Consider the following 15998-nt stretch of genomic DNA (forward strand, 5'->3'; position numbering starts at 1 on the left):
CTTAAAATTCCTTAAATGTCCAATTTATGTTTCAGTTGTGTTATTTTACGTACGAATGGACACATATCCATACAGTATATACATTAATTAATAACGATTTTGTATTTAAATAAGGTGCAAAAAGAGACGTGTGTAATATTTCGTAATTACGAATTAATATTTCGTAAATCGATATAATATTTCGTAATTACGAATTAATATTTCGTAAAAACGAATTAATGTTTCGTAAAAACGAATTAATATTTCGTAATAACGAATAAATATTTCGTAATTACGAAATAACATTTCGTAATTACGAATAAATATTTCATAAAAACGAATTAATATTACGTAAAACAAATTAATATTTCGTAATTACGAATTAATATTTCGTTAAAATGAGTTATTATTTCGTAATTACGAATTATTATTTTGTAAAAACGAATTAAGTTCCGGGGGAAAAGTGTGGAAAATGTCACCTTAGGGGCTCTGTACATACATAAATTGTAAGGAAAGATATTTTTAGTTGATTAGATTAGAGAAAGTCTGGAGCCCAACTCGCCCTTTAGTTTTACTAATGTATATGATAATAGATAGAAATAATATAGCATGTTTCTTTTTTAAAGAAACATGTCAGAAAAGTTAATTGCCTCAAAAATTTAAACATTGCTGATAGTAACATGTATTTGACACTGGGGAACAAGAGGCCATTGTGGATAGAGAATGGCTTCTCACTCAAAAAACCTGTTCACTTAAATATAATAACTTGATAACCATTCGGCATATCGAGAGGTTGATCCAGGCTTGAAAATGACCCCTTTATGAGATTAGTAGGTTCTTTGTCAAGCTCAAAATGATCTTAAATAAGATTTCGTAAAAACGAAATAAATATTTCGTAATTACAAATTATTTTTTCGTAAAAACGAATTAATATTTCGTAATAATTATTACAAAATAGTATTTCGTAAAAACTAATTAATATTTCGTAATTGCGAAATAGTATTTCGTAAAACGAATTAATATTTCGTAAAAACGAATTATTATTTCGTATAAACGAATTAATTTTTAGTAATAACGAATTATTATTTCGTATAAACGAATTAATATTTAGTAATAACGAATTAATATTTCGTAAAAACGAATTAATTGCCGGGAAAAAAGTGTCGAAAATGTCACCTTAGTGAGTGCTTTTTAACAACAGTGTTTCGTTTTTAAAAAAAGAGAAAGAGAGAAGTTTGTTTCTCTACTGAATAATTGCTTACATCTATCCAGGAGTTGGCCTAAAACATGAACAATGCCATTAAATTAGAATATAAACTCAAACCTATATTTTGTATATTTTTGACTTTAGGTCCTGTAAATTCACGATTATATTTCAACGTTAGTTCATGTAAATTCACGATAACCTTGCTGTAAATTAAACATCGATGGCATGTCTTGCAATTTAATCTGAAATATAATCATGTTACCTCCAAATTTCAATGCAGATTTATCTTCAGGCAAAGAAGTTCTTTCTGTAAGCAATAGGTTCTTTTTATATGCAAGAGCTAGGTTCTTTCTATACGCAGGAAAGAGAAGCAAGAGAAAGGAGAAGGAGAACAAAATGTTATCAACTCAAGTCAATTAAATATTTGTAATTATCTATTTATTGAGGGAATAAATATATCAATTTACAGGGACTCCACTTAAGTTTTCGGCATGACAGGACTGGAAATATTTTTCAAGATTTTTTGTACCAATTGATATAAGTCTAACCAATTATTTGTGTGCAAACTTTCAGCTCATTCCCTCTCTCCCTTTCACTGTTTCCATAATGATAATTTTAATAAGGGCAAAAGGACCCCAAAATTCAGTGAAGTGACAATGGTTTTGTATTTAAGCATCCATTTCGTTAAATTACTTATTGACTATGTGATAACCCTATTTTTATTCTAAAAATATTTGTGGCTCTACATACATAAAGCGAGGCATAATCAACACTGTTACTGTGAAAAAATTATGCTATATAGCGTGAACATAATTCTGCAAACACAGCATTTAAATGTTATACACACAAAGGGAATATAAAGCTCGTGAATATCATCACCCAGAAATAAATTTGACATGCAATTAATGTTAGGATTTAGGACAGGAACAGAATAATCAGAAAGCAAAGGTACCTGATACTTACCTCTATATTATCTCTGTTGACTTGCGTTATTTATGAAGCAGTTATGTTCTTTGTTGTACAAAGTGATAAAATTTTAATTTAATATGTCGATACTTTTACAACAAAAAAGTAAATGGTTGTTAAAAATTATATTTTTAGATCAAAAGATCACGTTAAATGGGAAATATTGATTTCGATATTATGTGTTCGTTATAAATTTCTCCTGATAAAACGAGTGGGTGTTCGGTCAAAATAAGGTTTTGTGAAAAAAATTAAGTGTAATGAAAAAATTAAGTGTAATAATAAGAATTGATTTAAATTTTAAACAATCAAATATTACATTTTCCATAGAAGAACACAAATAAGTCCCGTTTTTTATAAACAAAACTTTTCTGTTTGTTATATACTTTCTTATTTTGAACCTTACGATTACAAGAAACGTCCCCTATCATTTATTGGATATGGATTTAGAAGAAAGCAGTCGGGATTAAGACCAGTAAAATTACGGAAAAAATGTTTCACCGCAGTGAAATATAATTTTCACAGCGCAAATACGGAAAATGAAATAAGAATTTCATATCATAAGTAATTTATAAATATACGTAATATATTAATATTAACAGATATTAATCGACGTACAAATCCTTTGTTATTTCTGGCGATTATGTAATTTATATAAACGGTTGTTGTCAACATTTTTATACATACTTTTCATCTTTTATGTATGCATTTTAGAAATTTTATCAGTGTTGGATAAATATTCATATTTACCGCGTCGGCGGCATCTATTGGGTTTAGCGGTCATTTAGTGACTGTTCGATAGTTTTACTAGTACAATGAACCAATCTAATGAATGTACTATATTTTTTTAGTAATTATACGATAAATAAGCTACATGTGCCTCGTAGGTAACATTTTCTGTAAAAAATAAAAGGTTTATGAACTTGTTTTCTGTAATAAAAAAGCAAAGAGTGAACATGATACTAGAAATATAAATAATGCTAAAAAATAAATTGTGAAATTTACTACTGTTTGATTTTCATACTATAAAAAAAGAACAAAAGTAGTAAACGCCGATTCTGATTGAAGTCAGTTAGGATCCGTTAAACTTTAAATGCCACTGTTTAAGAAGAGAAAAAAGCTAATGAAAAGTAGCGAATGTAGCGAAAACATTAAAATGTTTTAGCTTTTCCAAAAATAAAACAAAAATAAAGTAAGTAATAGAAATATAAAGTAAAACAAATACTTACAAGGCCAAACAACGCGGTAAAAACTCATAGTATATGACAGTACATCGGATAAAAAGATGTTCTGAGTCTAAACAAATCGGGGTGATTTACCATAACTCTATAATTAATTTTGTAACGATTCCTTGAAGCACTTCTGAATCGTTCGATTAAACAGTTCTCGTTCTTAGAATCAATCTTCAGCCGAGTGGAATCACAGAATTAGAAGAGCAGTCATGATGGCGGCTTCTGAATAAGTTTTAAAAGACTCTTTGCTAAGAAATTGCAGCAATAACAACTGTTGATTATACCCTTTTGTTTGTATAATGCTTTCTAAAAATCTACGGCGCCCAATGCATTATCTTATATTTTTCTTCGTTCCCATTAGAAGGAAGAACTATATTAATATAGCTTCCGAAACTTTTGAATATCTCCTTAATTAAGAGCTTGATAAGTTCTCTCTCGATTCTGACACGGAATCAGCGATTTAGAAACGTGACTTTCTAATTCTAGGATCAACAAATCGCACCCGCCTGATTAACATCTTATTGTCTATTTCAAGGTTAAATTGTACGGCCTCGTTTCAACTCATAGGAAGCTACATCTAAAAAATCGTTATCGATTATGATTAGCAGGCAATAGACTGTTGATAGATTGAAGAAAGCGAGCGTTAGTGAACGACCATGAGTTCTTCAATGTTGAACATTTTAAAAAATTCATTTATTAGTTACGACAATCAATCGTCCACAAGTCGGCATAATGCATGTACATGTCATTCGATCTATCATCAGCTACGATTTTGTTTCTTAGGATACATGTAAATTTTTTTCAGCTTCTATACCTGGACTCCTGTTTTATATAAAGTCAAACTTCGTTCCCATGAACTCGGAGGGCCTGGAGAGATCGGTTGTTCGAGCCAACCGAGGTTGAACTATTATTACGTTGATCATAGGCCTAAAGGTTATCTAGTTTACATCGGTTGAATGATAAACACACGTACACGTATCATTCTATAAATAGATAACACTGTTACAATTCACGCCACTTGAACCACGGTTGTAATTAAAGCCGTCCGGGTAAACGTCATTCTTTATTGACTGTTGCATATTTACTTATTTCACGAGTTATTTTCTTTTTATCGTTACCATAATCGGCAAATCAACAATATTACCATAACAAGCAAATTGGTTACAACACCTCTTATTTTGTATCAATAAACATTAATTACCTTTGTCACGATCACGAGGTGTTAACACATGTGTCGCCGACTGTCATTTATTAAGGACATATCGACTTGTCTTTTTGTGTTCGACCGAAAAGGTGTGATTTTCACTATATTTCTGCCGAAGGGACCAGAGATCAGGTTCAAGAGTTCGAGCAATCGGTGTTCGATCGATCCGAGGTAGAACAAAATGTATTATATAGGCATTTTGCCGGGACTGGGCGATGAGTTCGAGCGAAGGGAGGTATGCGAGCGATCCGAGTTCGAGCAAACGAAGTTTAACTGTATTAATAATTTAGTGTTGCCCTGGAAAGATATTTGGTAAGCTTAACTTCTTTATAAAATAATTCATGAAACTTGTGCCATGTCTTGTAATTCACCCATTATTAGTTGTTTCTGATTAAGATTCCAGATCCAGACCTAGAATATGTTCTGAATTTTATGAGTAAAGATAGATACAATGTGATGCCATCAAACAAATCACATAATCCATTTGGGTATTCAGTGATGTCAATATATGAAGTCACGTTATTGTTTGAAAGGTTATGTGACCCTTTCCTATAAATACTCCAGATTTTCCTTAAACTTTGTTAATTGTATTGTTCGCTCTACAGACGCCACATGCAATGTCTTACAGAAGATTCTTTCCAGGAGCTGTAGTACCCAGAATCATTTCAGAAATATTTTCCCCATGATAAATGAGTTAGAATTAAAACATTAACTCCAAGTACTGATAAACATGTGAAGACAAATTTTTCTATGTAACGTAATTTGAGAAAAATAATTGTTCCAGAGGACTCGCAGCCTCTCTCCGCCGGCGTGACATTATATCCTTTAATACATGCAAGGCATTTTGAATGTGAGAAATTCGCAAGTCATGCGATGTTAGTCAATAAACAACGATGTAAATCCCCAAAAAAAGAATTGTAAAATATTGTTTTTTGAAATGTTAGACAAAATTCGTGTTTTATTCATAATCACAATCACTAACATAATTTATAAATGCTGCATCAGAAATTAATTGGGTAAAATAGTCCGATATCATATTATTATCGCATGATGCGGTGATTTTTCTTTGAAGTTCCTCAACTTTTATACGCCAGTAATATGCTTTATTGACAATAACGCATAGGATGTTATCTTAGATAAAGAACACTTCTGTAAAAGAAGTGTGCGTTATGTCAGATAAAGCACCGTAAAATAAGTTCATTCGGCTCATAAATAACTGTGACCGAAGACAAAAACAATAGACTGTTTCACTGGTGCATGAACGTACTTGTTTAAAAACCTTTTAACCCATTTTCCTGAATGCTATTTGGTGCTAGGAGGCATTCTTTGGGGTATTTCATTCAGAGAAGCAACATATAAATTAAAATTTTATGTCTTATCACATTGTCATTTCTATTCATCATGCGATAAAATATTATAATATATCGACCTCTACGGTCCTATAGAAGTATCATGGCCTGGAGCGGCATCTCGAGTTTTCCCTACACAAAATGTTATTGACCTTACGGCCTAGATCATTTTCTGTTGAGAAAAACCCTCGATGTTGCCCCAGGCCATGATATTTCCACACAACAGTCTCGCTATCTATAGTACAGCTAGACATAATATAAATGTATGTTATCCGAAAGACCTCGAAAACAAGGACAAAAGTTACGATATGTGAATATTCATAGAAGATTATGCATAAAAATGATTTCAATTGCTAAAGATAAAACATCACGTCTAAATAAAGTCCATAGCATTTCATACTCCTTTTTAAGATAAGCATTCGAAACTGATTCCTATCCAAATCCTCTCCACAACAACATTATTTATAATAAATCAACAATGTCCGTTTGGTAACCTTTTAAAACACTGAGTAAGCACATGAGAACCAATTCCTTTCCAAATTGCCCCTAAATTTAATAAAATTCGACAATGTCTTTCTTTGCTGGAATAGTTTTAAATCAGTCATGTGAAACTAGATGCACAAACTAAACATTGTAAACAGTTAAAATGTAGAAACGTAACTTCTTAAACAAATGTAGCTGCATTTTTTCTCTTGACAAAACAAATGAACAGTCGCTACGATTCAACAATGTGATTTTCAGCGATGTGGTTTTCCTTTCATAAAACATAGTGTTGATGATTACTTTAAAACAAATGTAATGACTTATAAAATTATTTTGAAAAGGTTCAAAAAAGTTTATTAAATACTAAAACATCTTGGATCAATATTGTCTTACATCTCCTAAGACCAAATTCTCACTGAGATATACTCGCACCAATTATTGTTGACCCTTTTCTTTATATGATCTTTAAACCGACGATGATTTCACTGAATGATCACTCAGTTTTTTGTTGATTTCCAAAGCGTCTTGGTACAACCCTTCAAGAATTTTTGTCAGCCAGTAGTGAGTTGATTTGTATGAAATCGCCCCAGCTGCAGCGCTGCCTAGAATAGGTATCATGAATTTTGCAACTTCTTCCACTGCTTCCGTTATGACAATTGCTTGACAGACAGTCATTAATCCTTTCACTGTGTAATCTATGAGTATTTCTTTCATTTTAAGATCCATTCTCAGCTCTTCTTCGCTCATTCCTAGCATTTGTGCACTTCTGTTGATTGCATCTTGGGTTAAACCGAACTGGTCTCTGTAAAAGTTGACTTCTTCCAGCATTAAAACAAGATCCACAGCCGCGTTAATCACTGGAACTGGAATCGCGCTAGTCACTGCAGATATCAGTGAAATGTTTGGAATTCTTTTTTCGAGTTCCTTCTTCTTCTTCAACATCATATCGTCGGTTTTACTAATAATTGAAAAAACTATGGCCTGTCGTGTAAGTTGTGGTGAATCCTCGATTAGTTTTGATTGTAGCTTAATGAAGTCAAAGTCTTCAGTTTTAAAGTTGTCGATCAAGTAAACGAAACTTTCAGATAAATCAAACTCTTTGAGGTGCTTTAAACAGTTCTTCCGTATTGTTTCCAAGATTACATCTCTACCACGCGGTTCTTTCCTACTTTTTGGCTCATTGGTAATTGCATCGTCTACTTTGGTTCGTACAAAGTAAAACTTTTTACCCATCTGTTTTACTTCGTTTGCCAGCCATGCATCATTTTCCATAAATCGCTCTGATGAAAATATAAGGAAAAAGTCATATTTTGCTAGTTTGACTTCTTCTTTATAATTTTCCCGGTTAAATTCCTTCGTTCCAACTCCAGGTAAATCCCAAAATACTATGTTTTCGTTTTTAGGATGGGTGTAAGACTGGCATTTCATCGTGCATTCTTCCACATTAGTATCAGCGGCACCCACTTCTCCCGATTTAAGTCCCCGAATGACATTGATAAAAGTCGATTTTCCAGATCCTGATTTTCCAGCAACTGCAATATGCAATTCAGTTTCACGCCATTTATTTAATCCTTCTTTCATATATGTTTGTATACCTTCAATACCATTCTTTTTGAACACGTCACTGAGTAACTCTTCTTGTTCAGTAACTTCGTTGTCACATTCACCCTTTATTCTGCTAGCCATCATTTAAATTTGGTTTTAAATGGCACTGAAATATATAACAATTACGACCCTGTTAATCACGGTACAATCGGTTTCAGCAAGATTGGTTTAGTACAAATTATTTAGAATTAAAAAAAATACATCCAATCTACGAGTCTGTTTGTACTGACATTTTTAGCTCACCTGAGCATATGCTCAGGGTGAGCTATTAGGATCACTCTTCGTCCGTCGTCCGTCGTACGTCGTCCGTTGTCCGTTCACACTTTTCAAACGACATCTCCTCTGAAACCATAAGGCAGATCTTAATGAAACTTCAGAAGGATATTCCTTGTGTGAAGCCTTAACAAAGTTGTTCAAAGAATTCCATTCCATGCAGAACTCTGGCCATGGCAACCAAAAGAAAAAACTTTTAACATCTTCTTCTAAAAAACCCAAAGAGCTAGAGCTTAGATATTTGGCATGAAACATCTTCTAGTGAGTGTATACCAAGATTGTTCAAATGAAAGCCCTGGAGTCAAAATTGGCCCCGCCCCAGGGGGTCATTGATTTTCCCTATATGCATATAGTAAAAACTTAAGAAAATCTTCTTTTAAAGAACCCAAAGAGCTAGAGCTAAGATATTAAGCATGAAACATCTTCTAATGAGTGTCTACCAAGTTTGTTCAAATAAAAGCCCTGGGGTCAAAATTGGCCCCGCCCCAGGGTGTCATTGAATTTCCCTATATGCATATAGTAAAAACTTAAAAAATCTTCTTCTAAAAACCCCAAAGAGCTTGAGCTTAGATATTTGGCATGAAACATGTTCTAATGGATGTCTACGAATTTTGTTCAAATAAAAGCCCTGAGGTCAAAATTGGCCCCGCCCCAGGGGTCATTGATTTTCCCTATATGCATATAGTAAAAACTTTAAAAAAGTTCTTTTAAAGAATCCAAAGAGCTAGAGCTAAGATATCTAGCATGAAACATCTTCTAATGGGTGTCTACCAAGTTTGTTCAAATAAAAGCCCTTGGGTTAAAATTGGCCCCGCCCCAGGGGGTCATTGATTTTCCCAATATGCATATAGTAAAAACTTAAAAAATTCTTCTTTTAAAGAACCCAAAGAGCTAGAGCTAAGATATTTAGCATGAAACATGTTCTAATGGATGTCTACTAAGTTTGATCAAATAAAAGCCCTGGGGTCAAAATTGGACCCGCCCCGGGGGTCATTGATTTTCCTTATATGTGTATAGCAAAAACTTAAAAAATCTTCATTGAAAAAAACCAAATAGCTAGAGTTTAGACACTAAGCATGAAACAACTTCTAGTGAGTGTCTACCAAGTTGGTTCAAATAAAATCCCTGGGGTCAAAATTGGCCCCGCCCCGGGGTCATTCCTTTTCCTTATATGTGTTATACAAAAACTTTAAAAAATCTTCTTTGAAAAAGCTCAAATAGCTAGAGTTTAGATATTAAGCACGAAGCATCTTCTAGTGTGTGTCTACAAAGTTTGTTCTAATAAAAGCCCTGGGGTCAAAATTGGCCCCGCCCCGTCTGACATTGATTTTCCTTATATGTGTATAGCAAAAACTTAAAAATCTTCTTTGAAAAAAACCCAAAAACCCAAATAGCTAGAGTTTAGATATTAAGCATGAAACATTTTTTCTAATAAGTGTCTACAAAGAATGTTCAAATAAAAGCCCTTGGGTCAAAACTGGCCCTGCCCCAGGTGTGTCATTGTTTTTAACTATATGTGTAAAGAAAAAAAAATGACCAGCTAGACCTTAGATGTTAAGCATGAAATATCTTCTAACGGGTGTCTACCAAGTTTGCTCAAATAAAAGCCCTTGGGTTTAAACTGGCCCCGCTCCGGGGGGCCTATATACAGGTGAGCGACTTCAGGGCCATCATGGCCCTCTTGTTTCTATTGACATTGAAAAAATTATTTATTTAAAAAGATACTTTTAAACTGATAGTTTAAAAGATATCATGTTTCCTATGTTTGATTTTATCAACGTACAAACAATAAAGATGCCAAAACTCATATCACTTGATATGAGAACCTTGGTGCATGCAACAGTTTAGTAAGTAATCAAATTCCTATTTTCCTTACTAGTAAACTAGATTAAGTTACGAAGCATATCTCTCATAGGTTAATAAAATATATCATTTTTATTAATTAACAATTTGTATTTTAATGAATATCAACGCATGATAAAATCTACACTTCGTTGTGAAACATAATAATTATCATCAGTCTGCACCTGTTTTTTGTCGCCATTTTTTTGTCAACATGTACATAATGAATGTGAAATCTTTGAAAAACATGAGTATCTTATTCTAATTATTTTCTAGTCAATGTCAAATCAATTTACTACTATCAGTAGTTTTAGCTACTTGAAACATTTTCATATGATACATAATCTAGTTAGTGAAAATGGTCACGTATCCGGTTGTTCCTGTTATGGCAAAATAAATAAAATTACGAAATATACCACTTTTACCTAAATATAGTATATATTACTTGATGTATTTCAATAAAAATAAACAAATGATAAAAGATCTAAACTTATGTTTTTAATTATGACCAACAGGAATCGTCATCGTCGTGTCAATTTCATTTCAAGTTATAAAACCTCATTATAAAACTGAGCAAAGTATTATTATTTAAAATGTTGAAATAAGAAAGCGTTACATTCTTTCACTAATAGCGGCATGTTAACGGTCTAATACACGGAATTGCACGAGCGGATTTATTTACTTTAATTTGTGTATTTGTTAGATTAGAGATATTCAAATTGTAGAAAAGTTATAAAATATGCAATCCTATTTTTTTTTGTTGCTGTTGTTGTTTGTTTGTTTTTTGTTTGTTTTTTGTTTGTTTTTTGGGGGTTTTTTTTTAGGGGAGGGGGTCATTCAACATTGTACTTATAAATTATCATGTATCTATTTATTATTTATTCGTGTGTTTTCGGGCGTTTTCTTGTTGGTTGTTTTGCTAAAATGATTGTTTTTGATAAAATGCTATAGAAACACATTCACAAGAACACAACCTTATTACATTGTGTCATTTTCATGAATTAAAAGAAAGACATATTTCCAAAAATTAAAGCATAAAAGTTAATATCTAAAAAAAATATATATGTCAAATCAAAATTTGTTTCAAAGACACTTATTTTAACACTTACCTCTTGCTTTAAATATTATTGCTCCTCTCTTCAAGGTTTAAGATCTAATGTTTGAAGTCAAAACAAACATGCTGTTTGCTAAGTTGGTTACATATCAACAAAGATATACAAAGGCTATTTTACAAGGCTTTGATACGTATTGAAAAGCAATGAACTTTGCCCTTATTCATGTCTATACAATATAAATTAATGTCATTAAATTACTACCATAACTTCATTACTGTTTTTTTCAGAACGTACTGTATTTTTAAAATTAATGTTTAATTTCTTGCCTGACTTTTCTTTGTTTGGTCTGTTTATCAGTTTTTTGTTTGTTTTGTTGTATTTTTTGTTGTTGTTTTTTTTTGTATTGTTTTTGGCGGCTTTTTTTGGGGGGAGGGGGGATGTTTTGAGTGTTTGGGTTTGTTTTTTGTTGGGTTTTTTTGCCTTTTATTTTGTTGTTTTTTTTGTTTGTGTTGTTGCTGTTGTCCTTTGATTCGTGTTTTAAAACATGAACATACATTTAGCTTTCATTCATACCTGATTTGTTTCATTGGATGTACGCGCATGAAATCTAAATATTGGGCAGTTTTCGGTCTATATCTCCTATGTACAAAAAGGTCTTCGTTTAAAATATGAATACCAAATCTATATGTACTGAATGTGAACAATCAGAACACGTATTATTAACATTGTACAAATTTTAGCTCATCTGAGCATAATGTGCTCTGAGGTGAGCTTTTGCTATAACTCTGCGTCCGTCGTGCCTGGAATGCTCCTGGTCTGAAGCTTTTTACATACAAATTGCATGCAAATCTCTGGTTGCCGTTGCGGCAAAAAAGAACGATCTAAAAAAATCTCCACATAGTCAGTAGCCAAAATATTTGGCATGAAACATCTTCTTGTAGGTCTCTTTTAATTGCATACAAATTAAATCCATAGGGATCAAATTGACTCAGTCCAGGGTGGTTACTGATTTTCCTATATAGACATTGTAAAATCTTAAAAGGCTTAAAAAGTGTTCACTTAAACCATGAAGGGTAAAACATGTGATACTGTGAGCTTAATATTGTCTAGTGGACCTCAATTGCAGAGAGACAATCTTGCTTATAGTTTGACAAAGCTATTCTTATAGTTGTTTAAAAATTATAGCCGGATAATAATAAAAACTGGTAGAATTGATGTGAAATCGGACAAACAAAAAAGTTAGACCTCAGTTGCTTAATTGTACATATTTTCAATGGGAGGATAAAATAACTTCGGCAAATATTGGTTTTCATGAGGGGCTGACATTTGCTATATCAATCTTTAAAAATATAAATTATTTCATTTTAATAAGTAACTAACTGGTTAACATTATTGAACAAATATGTAATGTTATTGTTTCCTGAAATGGAACTGAACGGAGTCGCTAAAGAACGCCTAAGACGACAAAATTGTAAATGCTGCAGGTCTGGTCTGATTGAGCCTGTTCATGAACGGCACTGTAAAGTGCAATCAAACGCCCAGACGCCCCCCCCCCCCAGCCCAAGCACCTGCTTAAGTAGTATTCAACATTTAACCCCCCACCCCCCAGCCCAAGCACTTGCTTAAGTAGTATTCAAAATTTAAAATTAATTTGTAAAATTTTGAATTTTGAAACATTCGCAGATATATCCATACGGCGGTTATCATGGAACCTTCAATGTGAAACGTACGTGCATTTCAATGACAAGCGACCTATGGTCTCCAAATAAAATAATGCGTGTGCCTAAATTCGTGTTTGTATAAATAAATTTAAATCAGTGGATTATCGAATCCAGTTATGGGAGGATCAAAACACTTGAATGACTAAGAAAAAAATGCTTTGAAAAAAATCATTATTTAAAACCGTGAAATAAGTAAGCAATTAGTCGTAACACCAGTTTATAATTTTGTTTACTTTTAGCGACATTTGAAAAGCCTATGACACGAATGACAAATTGAGGAAAAATTATGAAATCAAATATATCATTATATTTAGTTGTAACTTTTTTGTCTATTGTGTGTATTTTTACTCATTTACAAGAAACAACGTTTTTATTCCTTTTTCCAGGAATAATCTGCTGTTAAATAAACATAATATCATATCATGTTAAATAGAAGTTATAAAACTCTTCATTAAAATGTTAATTTCCGAGAGGAATATATAAACGCTTACCTCTTGCTTTTAATATTATTGCTCCTATTTCTAAGGTTTAAGTTTAATGTTTGAAGTCAAAATAAACACTCTGGTTGCTTAGTTGGTTACATATGAATAAATATATTTATATACAAAGAGTATCTGGCAATGTATTGATACGCACTTTCCTATTCAATTTAAGTGTCAGTACAAAATGATTTTTGTCTAACATACCATATCCATAAACTGAATGAACAAACAATAAGGCATTTATAGAAAATATTGAATGAGTGTAATTTCAATACTGAATTTATTGAAAGAGTTGAATAAAGTTATGTATTTCGAGCATCTGGCAAACTGCTTGTGAACGTTTTATCTTTTATTTAATGCAAACAGCTTTGACGAAAGCTTTGAAAATATTGAATGAGTGTAATTTCAATACTGAATTTATTGAAAGAGTTGAATAAAGTTATGTATTTCGAGCATCTGGCAAACTGCTTGTGAGCGTTTTATCTTTTATCTTTTATTTAATGCAAACAGCTTTGACGAAAGCTTTGAAAAAATATAAAAGACTGTAAAAACCTTTTTAGCAGACCTTGGTTTCAACAAACAAAACAATTGTGATATATTTGAAAAGGTAAAGTCGGGGATTACTCTCAATGTAAAATTATATATAAAACACAACAAATTATTCTTTCAACAGCCGAATTCCTGCGCTCCTTGCAGATCTAAAAAGTGTGCGGTTTGTCCATACGTCATTGAATCAGACACATCTGTTGGTGTGAACGGGGCCTCGTACAATGTATTGTATGCAGTCTATTGTAAGCGTTGCGAACGTTATATTTATGTTGGTGAAACAGGGGATACGTTGTACCAAAGACAAATTCCCAATTTATCCAGAATACGGACAAAGTACAACGATCCGTTAGCGGCGCATTTTTACACGAACTACCACACAGTTAATGAATTTTCAATAATGGGGCTGGAAAAACTATACGGGAAAAACGAATACCGAAAAACAATAGACAGTTTGTGCAAAACTAAATTGAAAACCTATAAACTATAATTATGGAGTTATTACCAAAGAATAACGCGACAGACGGCAAACAACGCCACGGCGGGATATATATAGTAGTTTTTGGGAAATGCAAAGTATAAAATTCGTTAAACTTTACACGTTTATTTTTGTTGGCGCTTTTAACATATCTTCAGACAGTAACGTATACTATAATCATAACAAATATAACAATGACGTAACGTTATACTAGTGCGGGAAACGTAGAAATACGACGTTGCGCGGTAATTGAAATATTCTTTTACTCTTATATTTACGGTGACACAAAGGTGACATGTGTGTGCTTTTATTTATCTCGTGCGCACGGGATACTATGTCGTGGCCACGAGTTACTAAGTCGTGGCCACGAGATTGCTAAGTCGTGGCCACGAGATACTATGTGTCAGGATGGGAAAAAAAAGAAATACAATTCTTATACAGGTTTCTAAGTTTATAACAAGTATTTCGGCATCAACAGAAAATAAATAAATACAATTCTTATACAGTTTTCTAAGTTTATAACAAGTATCAACAGTATATTATTATAACAGTGTTTATACTTGATATAAATACATACCAACTTATAAGTTTGGATAACAATGTCGTTTGTAAGATTTCATTGAATTTGAACTTTGGCAGTTTTAAAACTTTATGTACATTACTTGGAGGTCAAGTCCGCGAGATAATATGTCGTGGCCACGAGTTACTACGTCGTGGCCACGAGAGAACTAAGTCATGCGCACGAGATAATTAGCCAATCAGAATACACTATATATATTATGATTTTTTTAAACTCAACAACTTACTTTAAAATGCAACATTTATTTTTGAAAACACTGAAGATATTCACTTTGAACTTGTCTTTAGGATCATATAAATAAGTCACCTTCCAAGGCCTATCAGACAATAACTTTGACTAAAGCCCTTTGTTGGGACAATTTTGTGATCGAATTGGTCAGTTTGTATGTACTACGGCCTGTTAACCTTGTTTATACGATAACATGAGAAGGAATAAGTCCTGGTTTATTTTATTTGGAAGGGACATTGCCTATGGACAGTAGATAGCCTATAAGGATGTTTGAGGTCAAGGGTGGTCAACCTTGACACTTCATGTAAAATCCTTGTTTGATGAATAATTTAGAAGGGATAAAATATGAAAAAGAAGATCAACAAGGAAAGGCGGCGTTCAATGAACGCAACCCCCATATGACCAAGCAACAAGAACCAATGGCAAGGAACCCAGGCGGACCCCAAACATAAAAAGGACAGGGCAACGACACGTTAATCATTAAATGATAAATAATTTGTAACTGATTAGGAATTCAAAGAAAATAATAATAGGCCCACAAAGGGGAAGGGGACAGGAGACCGGGGGAAGGGGGGGGGGGGTTAATTAAAGAAATAAAAACTAGAGGCAATGGGGAAGATACTTACCGTAGACGAGAAAAACAACAAGGGACACAAGCAAAAGTGTCACCAAAACAGTATGAAACAACATAGACATACATCTGAGGCCATGGTTAAAATAACCCAGAAAGATCATTGCACCTGAACAGTTGATGACATCTAAAAATTTCAG

The 15998-nt window shown here is 32.8% G+C and overlaps 1 protein-coding gene across 1 annotated transcript; it reads right to left on the reverse strand.

The window, feature by feature from the left end:
• Positions 1–6882: 6882 nt before the first annotated feature.
• On the reverse strand, positions 6883–13522 carry LOC132736572 (T-cell-specific guanine nucleotide triphosphate-binding protein 2-like). Its single transcript, XM_060723728.1, has 2 exons — positions 13405–13522; positions 6883–8128 (listed from the first exon to the last, which is right to left on the reverse strand). Exon 2 carries the CDS (start codon positions 8104–8106, stop codon positions 6883–6885), a length of 1224 nt encoding a protein of 407 aa, XP_060579711.1. The 5' UTR covers positions 8107–8128; positions 13405–13522.
• Positions 13523–15998: the final 2476 nt, after the last annotated feature.

This window comes from Ruditapes philippinarum, unplaced genomic scaffold (genome assembly GCF_026571515.1).
Source record: "Ruditapes philippinarum isolate M1 unplaced genomic scaffold, ASM2657151v2 ctg1303_1_1_1_1, whole genome shotgun sequence".
Classification (NCBI taxonomy): domain Eukaryota; kingdom Metazoa; phylum Mollusca; class Bivalvia; order Venerida; family Veneridae; genus Ruditapes; species Ruditapes philippinarum.

Bases quoted from the DNA above. Each gene is read 5' to 3' on its own strand.
- LOC132736572 (XM_060723728.1), bottom strand. From the start codon at position 8,106: ATGATGGCTAGCAGAATAAAGGGTGAATGTGACAACGAAGTTACTGAA.